Source organism: Polypterus senegalus, chromosome 6, assembly GCF_016835505.1.
Source record: "Polypterus senegalus isolate Bchr_013 chromosome 6, ASM1683550v1, whole genome shotgun sequence".
NCBI classification, from domain to species: domain Eukaryota; kingdom Metazoa; phylum Chordata; class Cladistia; order Polypteriformes; family Polypteridae; genus Polypterus; species Polypterus senegalus.
In genome coordinates, this window is record NC_053159.1 from 48,356,874 (window position 1) to 48,373,866 (window position 16,993).

Consider the following 16,993-nt stretch of genomic DNA (forward strand, 5'->3'; position numbering starts at 1 on the left):
AAAACAAACATACATAAAATTAGAATCACAGGTTAAGTTTTACATATTTGCTTTTTTGTATTCTACATCCTGTTTGTAATACTGACAAAGGACCAATTACTCAATTTCTTTACTTCTTGTGTTAATCAGTAAATTGTGAGGGGGAGTCAAGCTAAAGTTAGAAAATGGGATTTTAGAAAATTGAACAAACCTTAACAAAACCGATAATGTAATTTCTTAATGTTGTCTCCACCCTTCTCAATGCCCGCCTTAAAGTGGCTAGATTCCAGGGGCCTCATGTATAAACGGTGCGTACGCACAGAAATGTTGCGTAAGAACTTTTCCACGTTCAAATCGCGATGTATAAAACCTACACTTGGCGTAAATCCACGCACTTTTCCAAGGTACCTCATAACTTGTCGTACGCAAGTTCTCCGCACGGTTTTGCAGACTGGCGGCACCTAGCGTCAAAGCAGTGCTACTGTTCCTGTGTGATTACACCTTATTTTCCTGACGCGGCTTTATAAATACACCGAAACTAACCGCATATTGTTTATTAGTGTAATGCATCTGATTGTAATTAACTTGTAACAATATAATGGTAGAGGGAACAGCCATAGTATTCCAAATACCATAACTGCTTTAGCGTTGTTACTCTCACTTCTTCTTCTTCTTTCAGCTCCTCTTGTTAGGAGTTGCCACAGCGGATCATCTTTTTCAATATTTCTCACACTGCACCACTCAGAATATTTATATCACTGTATCTGAGTGTGAATCACAGCAGAGCTGATCGGAAAGGGAATTATCGGTATACAGCTTCAAGGACACGCTGTCTCAGCCACTGCAAAATGTTTTAAAGCCTTTCCTGTATGGACCTCGCGGTTCAGAAACAGAAACGATATCATTTATAAGGTGAAATTCAGCAAAATAGGTTTATTAAATTATACAGATAAAACTTTAACTTCAATTATATAATCTATATTCTTCACTGGGAGTGTCGTTAAGGATAGAATAATTAAACATGTACTACGAAGATATTTCAATGTTCTTTAAACGTTTTGAAGAATCGGCGCTAAGCTTACAGATGGCTTAACGTCTATTACAGAGCTGACTGTATGGCGATCGGTTACTTGGGGAAAGAAAAGCACTGACTGTAGTGACGGCTACGCCAATATATATTGAATATAAAACAGAAAGAGAAAATAACAACACAGCTAAAAACACAGCGACAAATTTCGGCAAAAGTTAAATGCTTGTGTCATGAGCACGAGACGGCTATGCAGTGTCTGCAACGGACGTAGCCATCCACTGTGCATAAGCTACCTTACTGACGGGCGGCGAAGTAGCCACCGATTCTTCCTCTGCCCAGTGCCACCACAAGCCTAGAGCCGCCCCTGATTGTACTGCTGCAATAAATTATTTTATCTAAGTGAAACACATGTTTAATAACGTGCTTCAACTCCTATCATCATGAAAATGATATCACGTATACATCTCAGTATTTTAGTTATTCAGAGAACTGTAATATTACGAATGTAATTGATTCTGTGTCCAGTTGGAGGAAGAGAGCCGGTTTAAAAAGCAAGTAGTGATTCACACACATAGAGCACATAGAAGATCAAATACAAAACAAAGCATTTAACGTGCTACTTTAATTACGATGTGATTTGAGAAACTGGTTAATTAAACGATTTTAAGATGAAGTTTATGATGTTCTACTTTAATGACAAAATAAACTACGTGATTAAAGTGGAAATGTCGAGATTGAAGTTGACATTTCGTGCTTTTTCCTCACTGTGTGCCTTTTTTCTCTGTACCCTAATAAGCTTTCATATGACACTCGGACAGTGGGCTTACAACTCGGCTTTTCACGGCGACTTTGATATGTGACTTCTTTTTTATTTCCGGCACTGTGCGATTTGTGAATGTGAGCTTTCAAGTTTCTCCAACACGCTATGTCACTCGATCAACTTCCTTTTGTTGATTATACCACGGTTTATTTGAACAAATAGTATGTTTTTCATTTGCCTCCACTTGGTATTCGCTGAACTGCTTTTCCCATTGTCTTTTCACAGAAGTCTGCGCTTAAGGGCGATTTACATTGATTTGCATATTCAAATAGGCGTAATTCTGGGAGGATTTGGGGCGTTACATAATGCGCGTGCACGAGCGTTAGTTTTCACGCTGATCGGGATTTATGTAGCGGAAGAACGTGGAAGTTGGTAAACACATTTCGGTTTTTGTGCTTACGCCATGTTAAAGTGCGAGTTCTACGCACGGCGTTATACATGAGGCCCCAGCAGAATAAAAGGTTTTGTCTTGTCCTTGCAACTACTCGTGAACCACTTTGTTCACATCGTCATCTGTCTTGAATCGACCACCACCCAGAAGTTTTTTTAGTGGTCCAAAAAGGTAAAAAAAAAAAAAAAAAAATCACACTGTGCCAAATCTGGCAAATAAGGAGGATGTGGCAATACCTCAAACTTCAGTTTCTCCAGACAAGTCTTGGTGTTCTTAGCAGTATGTGGGCGGGCATTGTCTTTCAGCAAAAGGGAGACAGCAGTCCCCACCACTTGGATCGAATAGCAGGCTTCACATTGGTCTCCAGAAAGTCACAGTAACTTGAACTAGTGACTACAGTACCCTTGGAATGCAGGGTTTGACAATAACTTCGGTGCATGAATGGTTGCGAGGACAAGACAAAATCTTTAATTCTGCTGGAATCCAGGCACTTCAAGACAGGTGGCGCAAGTGCATTGATAAGGATGGAGACTACATTGAGAAATGGCATTATCAGTTTTGTGAAGGTTCATTCCATTTTCTAACAAATCCCATTTTTTAACTTTAACTTGACTCCCCCTCATATATTGTTATGTTTCTTAAATAAGTGTTGCTCAGTAAATTAATTAAATTAAAATGGCAGGAATCCGGAATCAGAGAAAAAGGTAAAGAAACATAGGTTTCATTATTTATAAGCTTTCCCAGAAGTCAATAATTACTCAACTTAGCTAACTTTATCTATATTTCTAAGACTACAACTAATCTTTGTGCCCCCTTTTTATTTGAAGTCACAAAACCACAGAAACTGAAGTAACAGCTACAAAGAAGACTATCATGATGGAAGAAAGAAACAAAGAAACAGAATAATGAATTTAACAGATTAGGAAGAAGAAAATAGTAGCAAATTAAAAGTGTAGAGAAAAAGAATTTGCTGAAGTCTGAATTCTCTGATCAACTGAAACTTTAATAGGTTTCCTTAACTGAACAGAGGCCTTTCAAGTGGGGAAAAAAGATGGGATTAGAAAGAAAAAAAAAGAAACTGAGCTCTGGTCAAACAGAAGATACATAAAGAAAAAATAAAATCATTGACAGATATAGAACATGCTTCATATGTAGTCTTGACCTTCTTTTTGTCAGAAACACATTGTTTAATTACAAGGTCATGTTTTGGTAATGTCCTATACTTATGAACTGGGAAAGCAATGTTCTAGATTATCTCAAATTGTCATAATTTTCTTTATGAGGATCTCTTCTAAATTCTTTTCAGAACCTGATGAGGACTCATTAACTTAATTCTAAAGAAAACATATCAACCTTTGCTAAGCCTTCTGAATTTATTGCCACTTTATGGGTGTTCATGAAATTGAATTTGTCGGTCTGTTTAAAGAAATGAAAGAAAAAAGGAAAAAAAAGCACACAAAAACCCTGCCACACCTATTTCTACAAAACGTTGCAGTTATTTCCAGTAGGGTCTAACAGAATATACATTAATACAATTTCAGATTTAAAAAAAAATTATCTAGAACTAATTAAAAATAAACAGCCTTATTAAAAGTTGTCATTATTAGCTGAAACAATACTGAATTAAAATCACATATCTGCTAAATGGACACAACAGATCAATATGTCTTATTGAAATTATCTGGAAGAAATGGAACTTTGTTTATGTAGAATTTAAATCTATCCATCTACAATATATATATATATATATATATATATATATATATATATATATATATATATATATATATATATATATAATTAGTGAAGGACAGCTGGGTCTCATGCCCCGCAGGGACGCCCCTGCTGCTTATGTTCCAGGGGAGCCACCATGGGCACTCCAGTACCTCCCCCGGGATGCTTGGTGGCAGCCTCCATGGCTGACGGTGATTCCCCAACCACCCGCAGAGCTCCATGGGAGATGGAGTCCTCCACAGCCTGGCTGGGGGCTCAGATGGCCGCTAGGGGTAGCTGCATGGACTCAGCAGCCAGGCTGGACGAATCTTCAGCCCCACCCGGAGGTACAATTAGGACCAGGTGGTCAAGCACCTGGAACACTTCCGGGTGGGTTATAAAAAGGGCCAGCCACCACCACTTGAGGAGCCAGGGTCAGGAGGAGGAGGACTACGCTTGTGGAGGAGTGGTGGTAGAGGAAGAAGAGTGTGTTGTGTTGTGATTTAGTGTTGGTGCTTTGGGACTGTGTTTGGTCTGTGTGGCACAGGGAAGACGTGTCCCACAGCTGAAGAAAAATAAAAGTATTTGTACTTTTTTTTTTTTATACGTGCCTCCATGTCGGGTCAGGCGCCTATATAGCACCTTTGTTACTATATATATATATATATATATATATATATATATATATATATATATATATATATATATATATATATTAGCCCCGGCGGGCTGGAGCCCGCCGGGGCGCAGGAGGACGTGGAGGAGGGCTTGTGCCTCCTCCAGACCGCGAGGGGCCCGTCCTGGTTCTGTTGGGGCCATGGGTTGAGGGCATGGAAGCCCTTCCCTGTAGGGGCCCGTGGTCACCGCCAGGCGGCGCCCCGATGCCGGTTTATCCCGCGCGTTGCCAGTCGGGCGGGAGCCCGGCCGGGACGCCTTGGAGGACCGGAGGAGGGCGAGTGCCTCCTCCAGACAGAGTGGGGCGTCCGTCCTGGTTAGGCAGGGGCCTCGGGTACAGGGCTTTGAAGCCCAGCCCTGTAGGGACCCGTGGCCACCGCCAGGCGGCGCCCGTGCCTAATTATCCCGGAGCCCGCACTTCCGCCACACCAGGAAGTGCCGGGGGGAAGACTTTGTGTGGCACCCGGAGAGCTGCCAGGAAGACAGCCGACACTTCCGCCACGCTTGGGCGTGGCTAAAGACGGAACACCTGGGGCTCATCCGGGAGCCTTATTTAAGGGGCCGCCTCCCTCCAGTCAGGGGTGGTGGAAGTCGGGAGGAAGCAGACGGAGCTGGAGAGCGAGGACGGGAGGCGGCCAGGACAAAGGCACAGAGACTGTGGGCCCTGGACTTTGGGGGAATCAGTGCCAAGGGCGCTGGGGTTGTGAGTGCACGAGACTTTTCTAACTTGTAAATAGTGTGTAAATAAACAGTGTGTTGGGCAAAAATATACTGTCCGTCTGTCTGTGCCGGGGCCAGCCTTCACAGTGGCGTAGCCGGCAGGATACTCCGCCTGGTTCAAGGCGGGACCTGAGTTCAAACAAAATATTCTGTGAACGCCCGCGCAGCAGCGACCCACACACTGGCCGCTGGAGCGCCCGCGTTACGCACCGCTGGAGCGTTTCGCCGCAGAAACTGCCTCCGGACAGCGGAATGGCTTTCCCTAAGTGCGGAGGAGAACCCGACATCGCCGGGCGCAGCGGGCTCCAGTCGCGCTGTCGAGACGGACAGCCAGGCCGGCGTGGCAGCACAGAAGGCCACACCGGGCGGGGCCTCGCATGACGGGATCCGGAGGTAAGTGCCCTGCCCTGCAATCATCGGCCCTTCGGGGTCGGTCTTACCTCTATTCTTACAGGGAGGGACGAACCGGATCCGCGCCCGTGGCAGGAGCACGCCGGCCACGGGCTGTCGGCAGCGCGCGACGGCGGCAGCAAAGAAGGCTGCGGAAACGGAGCCGCTGCGGCTCAAGGAATCGCCGCAGCCACAACGCGGCGAAGAGGCACGTCTCCGCACTCGGAGCAGGGAAGGCAAGATGGCCGCGGGCCGGATGTCCCGCCGCTGACAGGCACGGATTGGCCGGTGTGTCTTGCGTGCCCGCCGATGATTGGATAGAGGCGGCCCAAGGAATGCCAGTCTCGCGGCCAAACCGAGACCCGATTGGGCCAGAGGGAGTGGCCCAGAGGAGGCAGGCGCGCGTGGAGCCGATGGACAGGTAAGCCCACCGACGCCTGTCTCTCTCTCCACCAGCGGCTCGGCGCGCGCCGGAGGAGTCCTTCGCCCGCCAAGCCGCCCTTAGAGGAGCTGCTACGTGTTCTCGCCAGTCTGAGCAGCTGATGGAGATGGCGGTCGCGGCCGAGAAAGACACCGAGTGAGACGGAGGATCGGGCGCGCGCTGGAACCGGAGGCAGGCAGAACACGGCGGGAGTGGTGAGTGTTGCCGTTCCCGTAGAGCAAGTGGGGGGGTTCGCCGAACATGGCCGTGACCGATTACGGGACGACCGGCTCCGAGTAGGCGACCTCCCAACAGCGGATGCGGCGTGCAGACAGCTAGCGAGGCGAGGAGCTCAACACGCAAGGGCTGGTAGGATCGGGCTGCTGAGTGCCCTGGGTCCTAGCGCCCTGCGCTTCAAGCCTGCAGCTGTCTCCTGTTGCTCTGCCTGGACGCAGACGGGGCTGGATTTGAGCTTTTGCTGTGCTCAGACCCAGACCGTCAGCGCGTCTGAAGAAAAGGAGGAACCGGCGGGTGAATGCCGGTTCCTCCGATAGGAGAGGACGCGCGCTGCGCGCGTCCGGAGAAGGGCCGTCCTCTGGATGGACAGAGGAGATCCCCTGGGCGGCTGGGCGAGCTGCCTGCGAGAGCGGTGCCGAGGCCGACGAGCGGACGGGCATGGAACCTGCGGCGGAGGACTTCAGCAGGCAAGTTGGAGGCTGTCGGAGGGGGGCAGGAGCACGGTCGATACGGAGACCGACGGGGCGCTCGGGGTGAGTGTCCTGGCTGTGCTTCTGGCCCTCTGTTCCTTTATTTTACAGGCCCGAAGCCCCGACGAGCGCTGAGGCCGACGTCGACAGGGACCTGCCCTCCTGGAGCGGGGCGCTCCGCTGGAGTGCTCCACGCCGGGAGGTTTACAGTGACCCGCTGGGGAAACAGCGGGCGTAGAGCGGCGCAGACCACAGGGGACGTTTCGCGGGCGAGGGTGCCGAAGACAGATGTCCCAGGGTGCCGTGTTGGACCCTGGGGACATAGTAGGACCCTCGCTGGGGACGTGCTGCCCTTTCGGGTTGTGCCGTTCGGACCCACGTGTCCTCGCTAGCGGTGGGGCACTGTGGCCCAGGGCTTGTGCCTCCTCCAGACCGCGAGGGGCGTCCGTCCTGGTTCTGTTGGGGGCCATGGGTTGAGGGCATGGAAGCCCTTCCCTGTAGGGGCCCGTGGTCACCGCCAGGCGGCGCCGATGCCGGTTTATCCCGCGGGTTGCCGGTCGGGCGGGAGCCCGCCGGACGCTTGAGGACCGGAGGAGGGCGAGTGCCTCCTCCAGACAGAGTGGGGCGCCCGTCCTGGTTAGGCAGGGGCCTCGGGTACAGGGCTTTGAAGCCCAGCCCTGTAGGGACCCGTGGCCACCGCCAGGCGGCGCCGGTGCCTAATATCCCGGGAGCCCGCACTTCCGCCACACCAGGAAGTGCCGGGGGGAAGACTTTGTGTGGCACCCGGAGAGCTGCCAGGAAGACAGCCGACACTTCCGCCACGCTTGGGCGTGGCTAAAGACGGAACACCTGGGGCTCATCCGGGAGCCTTATTTAAGGGGCCGCCTCCCTCCAGTCAGGGGTGGTGGAAGTCGGGAGGAAGCAGACGGAGCTGGAGAGCGAGGACGGGAGGCGGCCAGGACAAAGGCACAGAGACTGTGGGCCCTGGACTTTGGGGGAATCAGTGCCAAGGGCGCTGGGGTTGTGAGTGCACGAGACTTTTCTAACTTGTAAATAGTGTGTAAATAAACAGTGTGTTGGGCAAAAATATGCTGTCCGTCTGTCTGTGCCGGGGCCAGCGTTTACAATATATATATATACATACATACATATACATACATACATATACACATACATACATACACATACATACATACACAAAGTGATCCCTCGCTATATCACGCTTCGACTTTCGCGGCTTCACTCCATCGTGGATTTTAAATGTATCTAAATATATATCACGGCTTTTCCGCTGGTTCGCGGATTTCTGCAGATCATGGGTCTTTTAATTTATGGTACATGCTCCCTCAGTTTGTTTGCCCAGTTGATTTCATACAAGGGACGCTATTGGCAGATGGCCGAGAAGCTACCCAATCAGAGTACATATTACATATTAAATAAAAAAAAATAAAATGATATACGATATGGTGTTTCGCACACTTCCAAGCTCTAACAGCCCGTATTGATTTTTGATTGTTTGCTTTTCTCTGTCTCTCTCACTCTCACTGACATTCTCTGCTCTTGACGGAGGGGGTGTGAGCAGAGGGGCTGTTTGCATAGAGGCTGTTTGCTTAGAAGATACGGACGCTCCTGTAAAAAATGCTGAAAGACTACCTTCACATTGATCCCTTCATTGCGGCCACTTTATTGCAGGTGCTTTGTATACTTAAAAGCCCAACAGACCTATTGATTTTTGATTGTTTACATTTCTCTCTGACATTCTCTGCTCCTGACTGTACTCCTTTGAAAAGGAAGATAGGTTTCGTTCTTTTAATTGTAAGAAAGAACTGTTATCTCTGTCTTGTCATGGAGCACAGTTTAAACTTTTGACTAAAAAGTGTTATTTCATGTCTAGAGGGCACTAATAATGTTAAAAAACGTATTTAGAAGGTTGTAAACAGGTTTTCTATGCTCTAACTGCGAAAATATTAGATTTATAAATAAAGAATACTATTTCGTGGAAATTCATTAATCTGTCTGGAGCGGATTAACCGCTATAAACAAGGGTTTACTGCATAACTGTGCGGAAAATATTTATAAAACAGTGTGGGAGAGTTTCTAAGGGCTTAAAATATATAAAAATAACCATACAAACATATGGTTTCTACTTCGCGGATTTTCACCTATCGCGAGGGGTTCTGGAACGCAACCCCCGCGATCGAGGAGGGATTGCATAAGGGGATGTAAAAGTGCGTACACACACTATATTTATAAATCTTTATAATATTTATAGAATACAAATAAATAATAAAATTTGCCATTTTCACTATACATTTTCACCTTTTAACCTCTGTACAACATGATATCGACAGAATTTTCCCTTTAAAAGAAACTGAAACAAATTGTTTAACAGAGCAATTTCAACTGCAGGTGTTTATTTTGACCACAATAATTACTGAGAATTTTAAATACTTAACTGTTGAAAAATATCAAGATTTTTATGTTAGCTATTCAATAAGTCTTTAATAGCTGATCATATCAAAAATCCATTCCATCTTCTCCAAATGGGGTCATTTTATGACAAACAAAAAGGTCATATTCAATTTTTGTCTAGGGCAAATGATAAGAAAGCAAAAGACACATTTGTGATGAAATCTGGGGTTAAGCTGAAATAATGAAAGTCTTTTTAGACAGTAGAAATAAAGTGGAAGTAAAAAGGGGGCAACTCTTACTGGGGTCCAACCAGAGAGGTGTTCAAGTAGCAGGAGGAGGCTGTGTGTGCCATTCAACCCCATTTGTCTCACATCAAATCGGACTGTACATTACAAAATTTGTGCATTCTACTCACTCTAACATTTCATTATTATTGAACTATTGAATTCTACAAATTATTTTGGGCTACAAGATTCACATCTCTAAATCTTACACTTAATTTTATAGAAAAATTTCAAAAGGGCTGAATAAGCTCAGAAGCACTTGATGCTAAATATAAAAAACACGCTGCAACAAGGTCACAAGAGTTAAATCTGCTTTTTATGTTATGAATGTAATGTTCATTTTAACACTACTGTAGAATCTCTGAAGTCCACGAAAAAATTAGTAATCCCAGGCCATCTTAAATTCCTTTGCACCTCTCCAATGGTGTCTTTTGTTTTGCAAATATGTCGATCAGTACAAGCAGCAAAGTAGCACACTATCTTATCCACCCCCCTCACCAACACAGCTCAAGTCGGGTAAAAAGTTCTCCCAGCTCAAGTGTGTTTATCTGGGCATGAGGTGCCTGGAATTGTATAGGGTAAACAATATATTGTTATTTGGAACACATACATTTCATATGTTTTCCATGACTACAACGATCTGTGTAAATGTGAAATGACAGGAAATGCGAGGCAGGAATTGCTGAATACACAACTAAAAAAGAAATGTTTTTCATGTTTTAGTAATAATTGACAAAATGTGGACATGAAATGTATAATGTGTGAAGACTGATGTCCGAATATCAAATTAACACTTTCACAAAAAGGTACAAGTAAAAAAAAAACAAGTGCACTTTTATTCAAGAATATAACCGTAGAAAAAGAAGTTGGCTCAGTGTAGAAAGTAAATATGTCTGCTTGGTTGGTGTAGCGGTAACAACCACCGTCTCATAATCAAGAGGTTGTGGGTTCGATCCGAGTCCTCCAACATTTACCATTTTGAGTAGTAAGCTGCTATTTTTATTACTATTATATAATAAAAACATGCATTTGATTTGAAACTGTAACAACCGGTGTACATTTATAATACTTGTGAAAGTTAGGATTTTTTTTTTTATTTAGTTTTATTCCGTCAGTCACGTTCACACTCCCCCAACTCCCCCCCAACGATCTGACACTTCAAGTTTCAAACAGACATGCTATAACAGAGGTGATCTCAGATGAGGATGAGGGTTGTACATCAGAGAAAGAGATCAGAAGCCATCCCAGCAAGAAATGTCCAGTCACATATAAGAATGCAGCTGCAACTGGCGTAAAGGTGAAAGATGGCACCGTTTGGATGCAGCAATGGGTCGGGCGTCATCCTGCCAGTGAATCTGCCACAAGCATGTCCTTTAACAGCAGGGCTTACAGAGCTTACCAAGGTATCATGTTTGTTCTGTTTTGTGATGGTCTTTATATAAAAAAACATTTATATTATTTATAAAAGCCACATCGAATGTTATTTACCTATTTACCTATATTTATTTACTTATCTTCTTACAGCATAAAGTCACAAGTAAAATGCAGAGCTTCCTGTGTTTGATCGACACAGGCATGCAGACAAAGTACACGTGCAATGCTACTTCAGTACGCGAATGACTTTAGCTGCAAGTGGAAGCTCCTATTGCACTTTATGCAACTGTTGTTACGCTTCTGCCTTTGTCCAGAAACGGCTCCATAAACTTTATGACCTTAGCCTTTGTCCATGCGATGACTGGGATCTTTTCCTGTTATCATTCAGATAACACGGAATACACATGAAATGCATGCGTTCCAAATAACATTATATTATTTACCCTATACTACTCCAGGCACCTCACACCCAGATAAAACACACTTAAACTATGAGAATTTTGTGATTGACTTGGGGGGTGGGGTGGTTTTAGTAGGCTGCTTACTTCTTGTGCTGATCGACACATTTGCAAAACAAAAAGATGCTGATGAGGAGAGGTATGAAGGAATTTAAGGTGGCCCGAATTACGAGTTTTTTCGTAGGCTTCAGGGATTCTAGTGCTAAGGGTTAAGTGCCAAGTTATTTTATTTGCTTGATTTGACTGTGTTTTGCTGTGTTCAGCTTCCTAAATAAAAGGATGATAAAAAATAGAAAAAGTACCAATATTTTTTGAAGTTTGCTTTTATTTCAAAGTGTACTATGAATTCATTATTATGAACTCTATGAGCTTTATGATGACATCACTTTTTGAGGTCCTGCATCTCTTTTTAAAAAAGCACCACCACTTGGATGTACCACACTGCAAGACAATATGGCAAACACCAGTGTTGGACACATCATCAGAAGGAATACACTTTTAAAGAGAGAAGTACACACAGCAAAGTCCAGTCTTGACTAATCAAAGGAAAGACATTTAGAGAAAGTATTTCAAGGACAGACTATTAAATATCTCCAGGTATTTTCTTGCCAACTCCCAAATGAAAGCTACTTGAAACCTGTGCCACTCACAAAAAAAGTCTTTCACCTCATCCTGCAAAACATTATACTTTCTAAACTTTTATGGAATAAAAGCATTGACGTTTCAGAACATTTCCAAAAAATCAAAACTAGAACAGAAAAAAAAAATGAAGGAGCTGGGTTGCAAATTGAACCACTGAACAAATCTGAAAGTTTTTTAGCTATTACAATTTCTCTAGTTACTCACCTTGTACAACTTCAGTATAATTTTAATGCATTCGTGAACAAAGTGTGTCTGCCTCTTCAGACTGCCTCCATACAAGGCAACCAGTTCTTCTTTAAAATCAACAGTAAAGAAATCCAAGTGTATCTTGTCATCTATGTTTTTCTCAGCTTTCCGAAGAGCCACAGATCCAAGAGAACGGGCTAAAGCAGGAAATGGAGGGGTATGGGGGATTGGCAGAAACAGAAACAATGTGCACTGAAATTGCTTTAAGTAAAGCTTCCAATTAACTAACATAGTATTACTTCTATGGATAATGCACACATGACTAAAAATTAAAAACAACATTGCAAATTTACCACATTTACTGATCTCCACTGCTAACAGCAGACCTCTAATACAGTATACATTTAGTTTCACAACAACACTATAACCTCTTTCATTTGATGAAATTTATGGATTTCAAGATTTTATAATTATTTAAATTGACAAACATTCTATATAACAAAAGGGTTTTAAAAAAACATTCAGATAAGAGTAAATAGGAAACACTAGGGGAAAAAATTACTGTAGTAATAATTGTACTGAACGTGCCCTACTACAGTTTGATTTATTTGTCCTATCAGAGGTGAAAGAATTTTATCAGGAACACATTGCTAAGTTTAGAACAGTTACCCAACTACATTCACTGAACAACATTTAAGAACACCCATACAAGTGCTTATACAGTACAGGCCAAAAGTTTGGACACACCTCCTCATTCAATGTGTTTTTTTTTATTTTCATGACCATTTACATTGGTAGATTCTCACTGAAGGCATCAAAACTATGAATAAACACATGTGGAGTTATGTACTTAACAAAAAAAGGTGAAATAACTGAAAACATGTTTTATATTCTAGTTTCTTCAAAATAGCCACTCTTTGCTCCGATTACTTTTTTTACTCTCTCTTGGCATTCTCTCGATGAGCTTCAACAGGTAGTTACCTGAAATGGTTTTCACTTCACAGGTGTGCCTTATCAGGGTTATTTAGTGGAATTTCTTGCTTTATCAATGGGGTTGGGACCGGCAGTTGTGTTGTGCAGAAGTCAGGTTAGTTGGATGATCATTTATTTTTCAACAGGACAATGACCCCTGTGTAAGGGCTATTTGACCAAGAATGAGAGTGATGGAGTGCTGTAAATGGTCATGAAAATAAAGAAACACATTGAATGAGGAGGTGTGTCCAAACTTTTGGCCTGTGCTGTATATGAAATTATTTAATCAACCAAAAAAATGTAGCAGCAATGTAATGCATAAATCAAGCAGATACAAATTAGTAACTGCAGTTTATGTTCATGCCTAACACCAGGAAAATGAGGAAAAAATGTGACCTCAGTGATTTTGACCGTCACAGGATTGTTGGTGCCAAATAGGCTGGTTTGACTATTATTGTACCCTTTAATCTCCTGGGATTTTCATGCACAACAGTCTCTAGATCAGGGATATCCAACCTTTCCCCGAGAGAGCTACTTTTACAAAATGAAAATGGTCGAGAGCTACTCATGTTTTCCAGCGTTTATTCTCATAGCTTATTTCAACCAAAAACAAACTGAATAAGCTTGTTTTGCCTGAACATTTACAAAATGTTGGTGTTCACAACTCACATTTTGCATTAAAACATCACTAAAAATATTTAGTTCACCTGCAAGTGCATTTTGCATGTCTGTATGCATTTTCTAGTGTATCTCACACTATTGCATTAAAACATGAATGCTGTCAAAACAAAACAATGCAATTCCAAATACATGTCACTGTTTCACTTCACAAGAATATTCATATGTCCAGGTGCATGTGTGATGTGTTTATTAGTTAGTCAGATGACTGGCACTGCATGGAGTAAACAAGAGAGGCAGGTGTATGTGTATGTAGCCACTTAGGTTCACTCTTATGGAGTCATTTAAATTTTCATCTGTCAGTCTTGTTCTGAACTTTGATTTTGTGACATTCATGTCAGAAAAGGCAGACTCACAAAGGTATGTAGACCCAAACAAAGCAGACATTTTCAGAGCTGCTTGGTGAAGATTCTTATAGTTATATGGCTTTGCTTTAATTGCACATTATTTTGAATGTTTACTAAAATATAACATGTAAAATCCAATGTCTGTCTGTCTGTATGTATGTCAGTTCGCTTTTCACGAGAGAACTACTTAACGGATTTAGATTGGGTTTTTTCTATAATTTGCTTGAACATTCCAGTTCATTTGTTACTTCTCTCATTTTGCTATGTATTATACAGTAGTTCACTTGCAGTACTGATTTATTTGTGTGAATCCAAGATCCACGCAACGGGCCGGGGGAGGGGCTTTCCTCACTAATTTGCCAGCTTCAGAGCGTGTACCTTAACTCCGCTTAGCTAGCGAATGAGAGAACAATTGAATTCAACTTTCTTTGATATTTAAAATAAAATGTTATGATGGTCTAGATGAGTGCGAGTCTGGATATTCAATTAAAGTGTATGCTACATTGAAAAGATACATTGCAATTCAGTTTGTGGATCTTGATATGATTTTTTTGGAAAGATCACCCACCCCTAATTTGACTAATCAAGCTTTCAAATTTATGTAGGATTCATTAATCCTTTGGCAAGCTACTTGGAAAGGGGTTGCGAGCTATCAGTAGCTTGCGAGTGACGTGTTGGAGACCCCTGCTCTAGATTTACTCAGAACAGTGCAAAAAACAAAAAGCATTCAGTGAGCGGTAATTCTAAAGACAGAAATGCCTTGCTGATTAAAGGCATCAGAGGAGAATGGCCAGACTGCTTTATAATGACAGAAAGGCTATGGCAACTAAGATAACCACTCTCTACAGCTGTGGTTACACATCAGGTTCCACTTCTGTCAGCCAATAACAGACTGCTGGGTGCCACAGTGAGCACAGGCTCACCAAAACTGGACAGCTGAAGACTGAAAAAAAAAAAGTAGCCTGGTCCAATGAATCTCGGTTTCTGCTGTGGCACATTGACAGTAGGGTCTGAATTCAACATGAACAGAATGAATCCATGCACCCTACCTGCCTTGTGTCAACAATCCACACTGGTGGTTGTCTTGTGACAGGGTGGGAAATATTTTTTAGATAGCCACCCGAGAAAGACTTGCCATATCTATTCAGGACGTGGTAATATACGATGCCATTATCTAAACCAACATTAGAAACCTTGAGGTGGGAAAAAAAAAAGTTGTTGCAGTTGCTCAGCAAGTTGACAAGGATAAAAATCTATAGCAAACTTTATTTTTTAATTTGACCATTCTACTAAAAAGAAAAAAAAAAAGTTTACAGTAGAATGTCTAAGACCACGTTAATCATAAGTATCCTACAGAATAACAATAATTTCAAAAATTAGTCTCTTTATGTGCTCTGTGTTTATCTTCTAAAACAGTCAAGATTGTCATTTCCCCAAAGATTTTCAACAGTACTCAAAAAGGATAATATATATTCACACACACGCATACACATATATGAAACTCAGAATGAGCCTTATTCCTTTAATTCTGATAAGCAAAAATGCATGTTGCTTTGGATTTTCTATGTAGTGGCTCACTGTTATCCATCAGCATCTACTTAAGGACACTTTATGTTGGCATTTATTTTGATACTACTACTACTAACACAAAGGGGCCAGACAATATTGAAAAATAAGCTTCTTTCTCAGTGTTTTAATACAACTAATAACAACAAATAAGCTTTACTGACAACTGAAAAACAATTATTGAAGAAGTAATCTGAAACTTACTATTCTGCTAATTAACTTGATGACAGAGGAAGAAAATCCATGCAAGAAATTAGGGTGATGATCAAACAGAGGCCCTAACAACAGCACATACCTTGCTTGTAACTGCCTGCATTTCCTGGCAAAAAAAGAACTGGTACACCAGACAATTTCATTTTCCGATTCTCTTTTGCATATAATCCTTCACCATATAAATAAAGTCCATATCCAGGAAATCTTGACAAGATTCTCTTTGAAAGCTTAATTCTCTAAAAAGAAACAAAAATACATTTTACTTTATATCTTTAAACTGTTAAAAGAGAAATTATACATGAGAACAGTAAGCATTACTAATTCTGCTTGTATTTGTTTTATTCCTACATGGCGAGATCCCAGAAATAAAGACAGCAGAATAAGGTAATAATTGTCTTATATGAGTTATTTTGATTCCAACATATTATAAAGTCAAATGTTCTATTTGCAAAGTACTGCTAAATTTACTTATCATCTGTAATCCAAACCAACAACTCACTGAAGCACATTAGTTGTAATTTAAGGATTAACCACAACACAGTATTAGGTTCAACAACTAAATGAATATGTTACTGGTTTTCTAGAATAACCCAGATCAAAGTATTGCTTAACTCATTTGGATTCTTTCATGCTCTCCAGCTCCTCTAACGTCTATTCATAGCATTCTCCTTTAATTCCAATTTATGTGTCACTCACAATCACGTTTTTAATAAAATATTCTAATGGCAATACTGGAGTGTGTTAAGACATGCTCCTGTAAGATAAGCTTATGCTTTCACCCTTTTACTGGCAAGTTCATGGCAAGAAGAAATCCCTTTAACTTATGTGGTAGTCCTGTTAGGGCTCGTTTATAATTCACAATAAGAATGTGGATGCGCACGCATCATGGCTGCCAAGCCTTCCCAGCGTTATTTGACGCATCCTCTGAGCAGGTCCTCAGAAATTAATGCAACGCGTGCGCAAGTTGCAGTACCAGAAAAAAGTCGGGGGGTCGCAGTGTGATAAAAGTTGGAAT

The 16,993-nt window shown here is 42.5% G+C and overlaps 1 protein-coding gene across 2 annotated transcripts in view; it reads right to left on the minus strand.

Moving 5' to 3' along the window:
* pgap1 (post-GPI attachment to proteins inositol deacylase 1) overlaps window positions 1–16,993 on the minus strand; it is a 348,101-nt gene that overhangs the window by 286,649 nt on the left and 44,459 nt on the right. For both annotated transcript variants that reach the window (XM_039755984.1, XM_039755983.1), the window contains exons 2-3: window positions 16,061–16,214; window positions 12,221–12,399 (exon numbers count right to left, since the gene is read on the minus strand). In XM_039755984.1, the coding sequence (XP_039611918.1) occupies window positions 12,221–12,399; window positions 16,061–16,214 (333 nt within the window). The remainder of the gene's footprint in view (window positions 1–12,220; window positions 12,400–16,060; window positions 16,215–16,993) is intronic.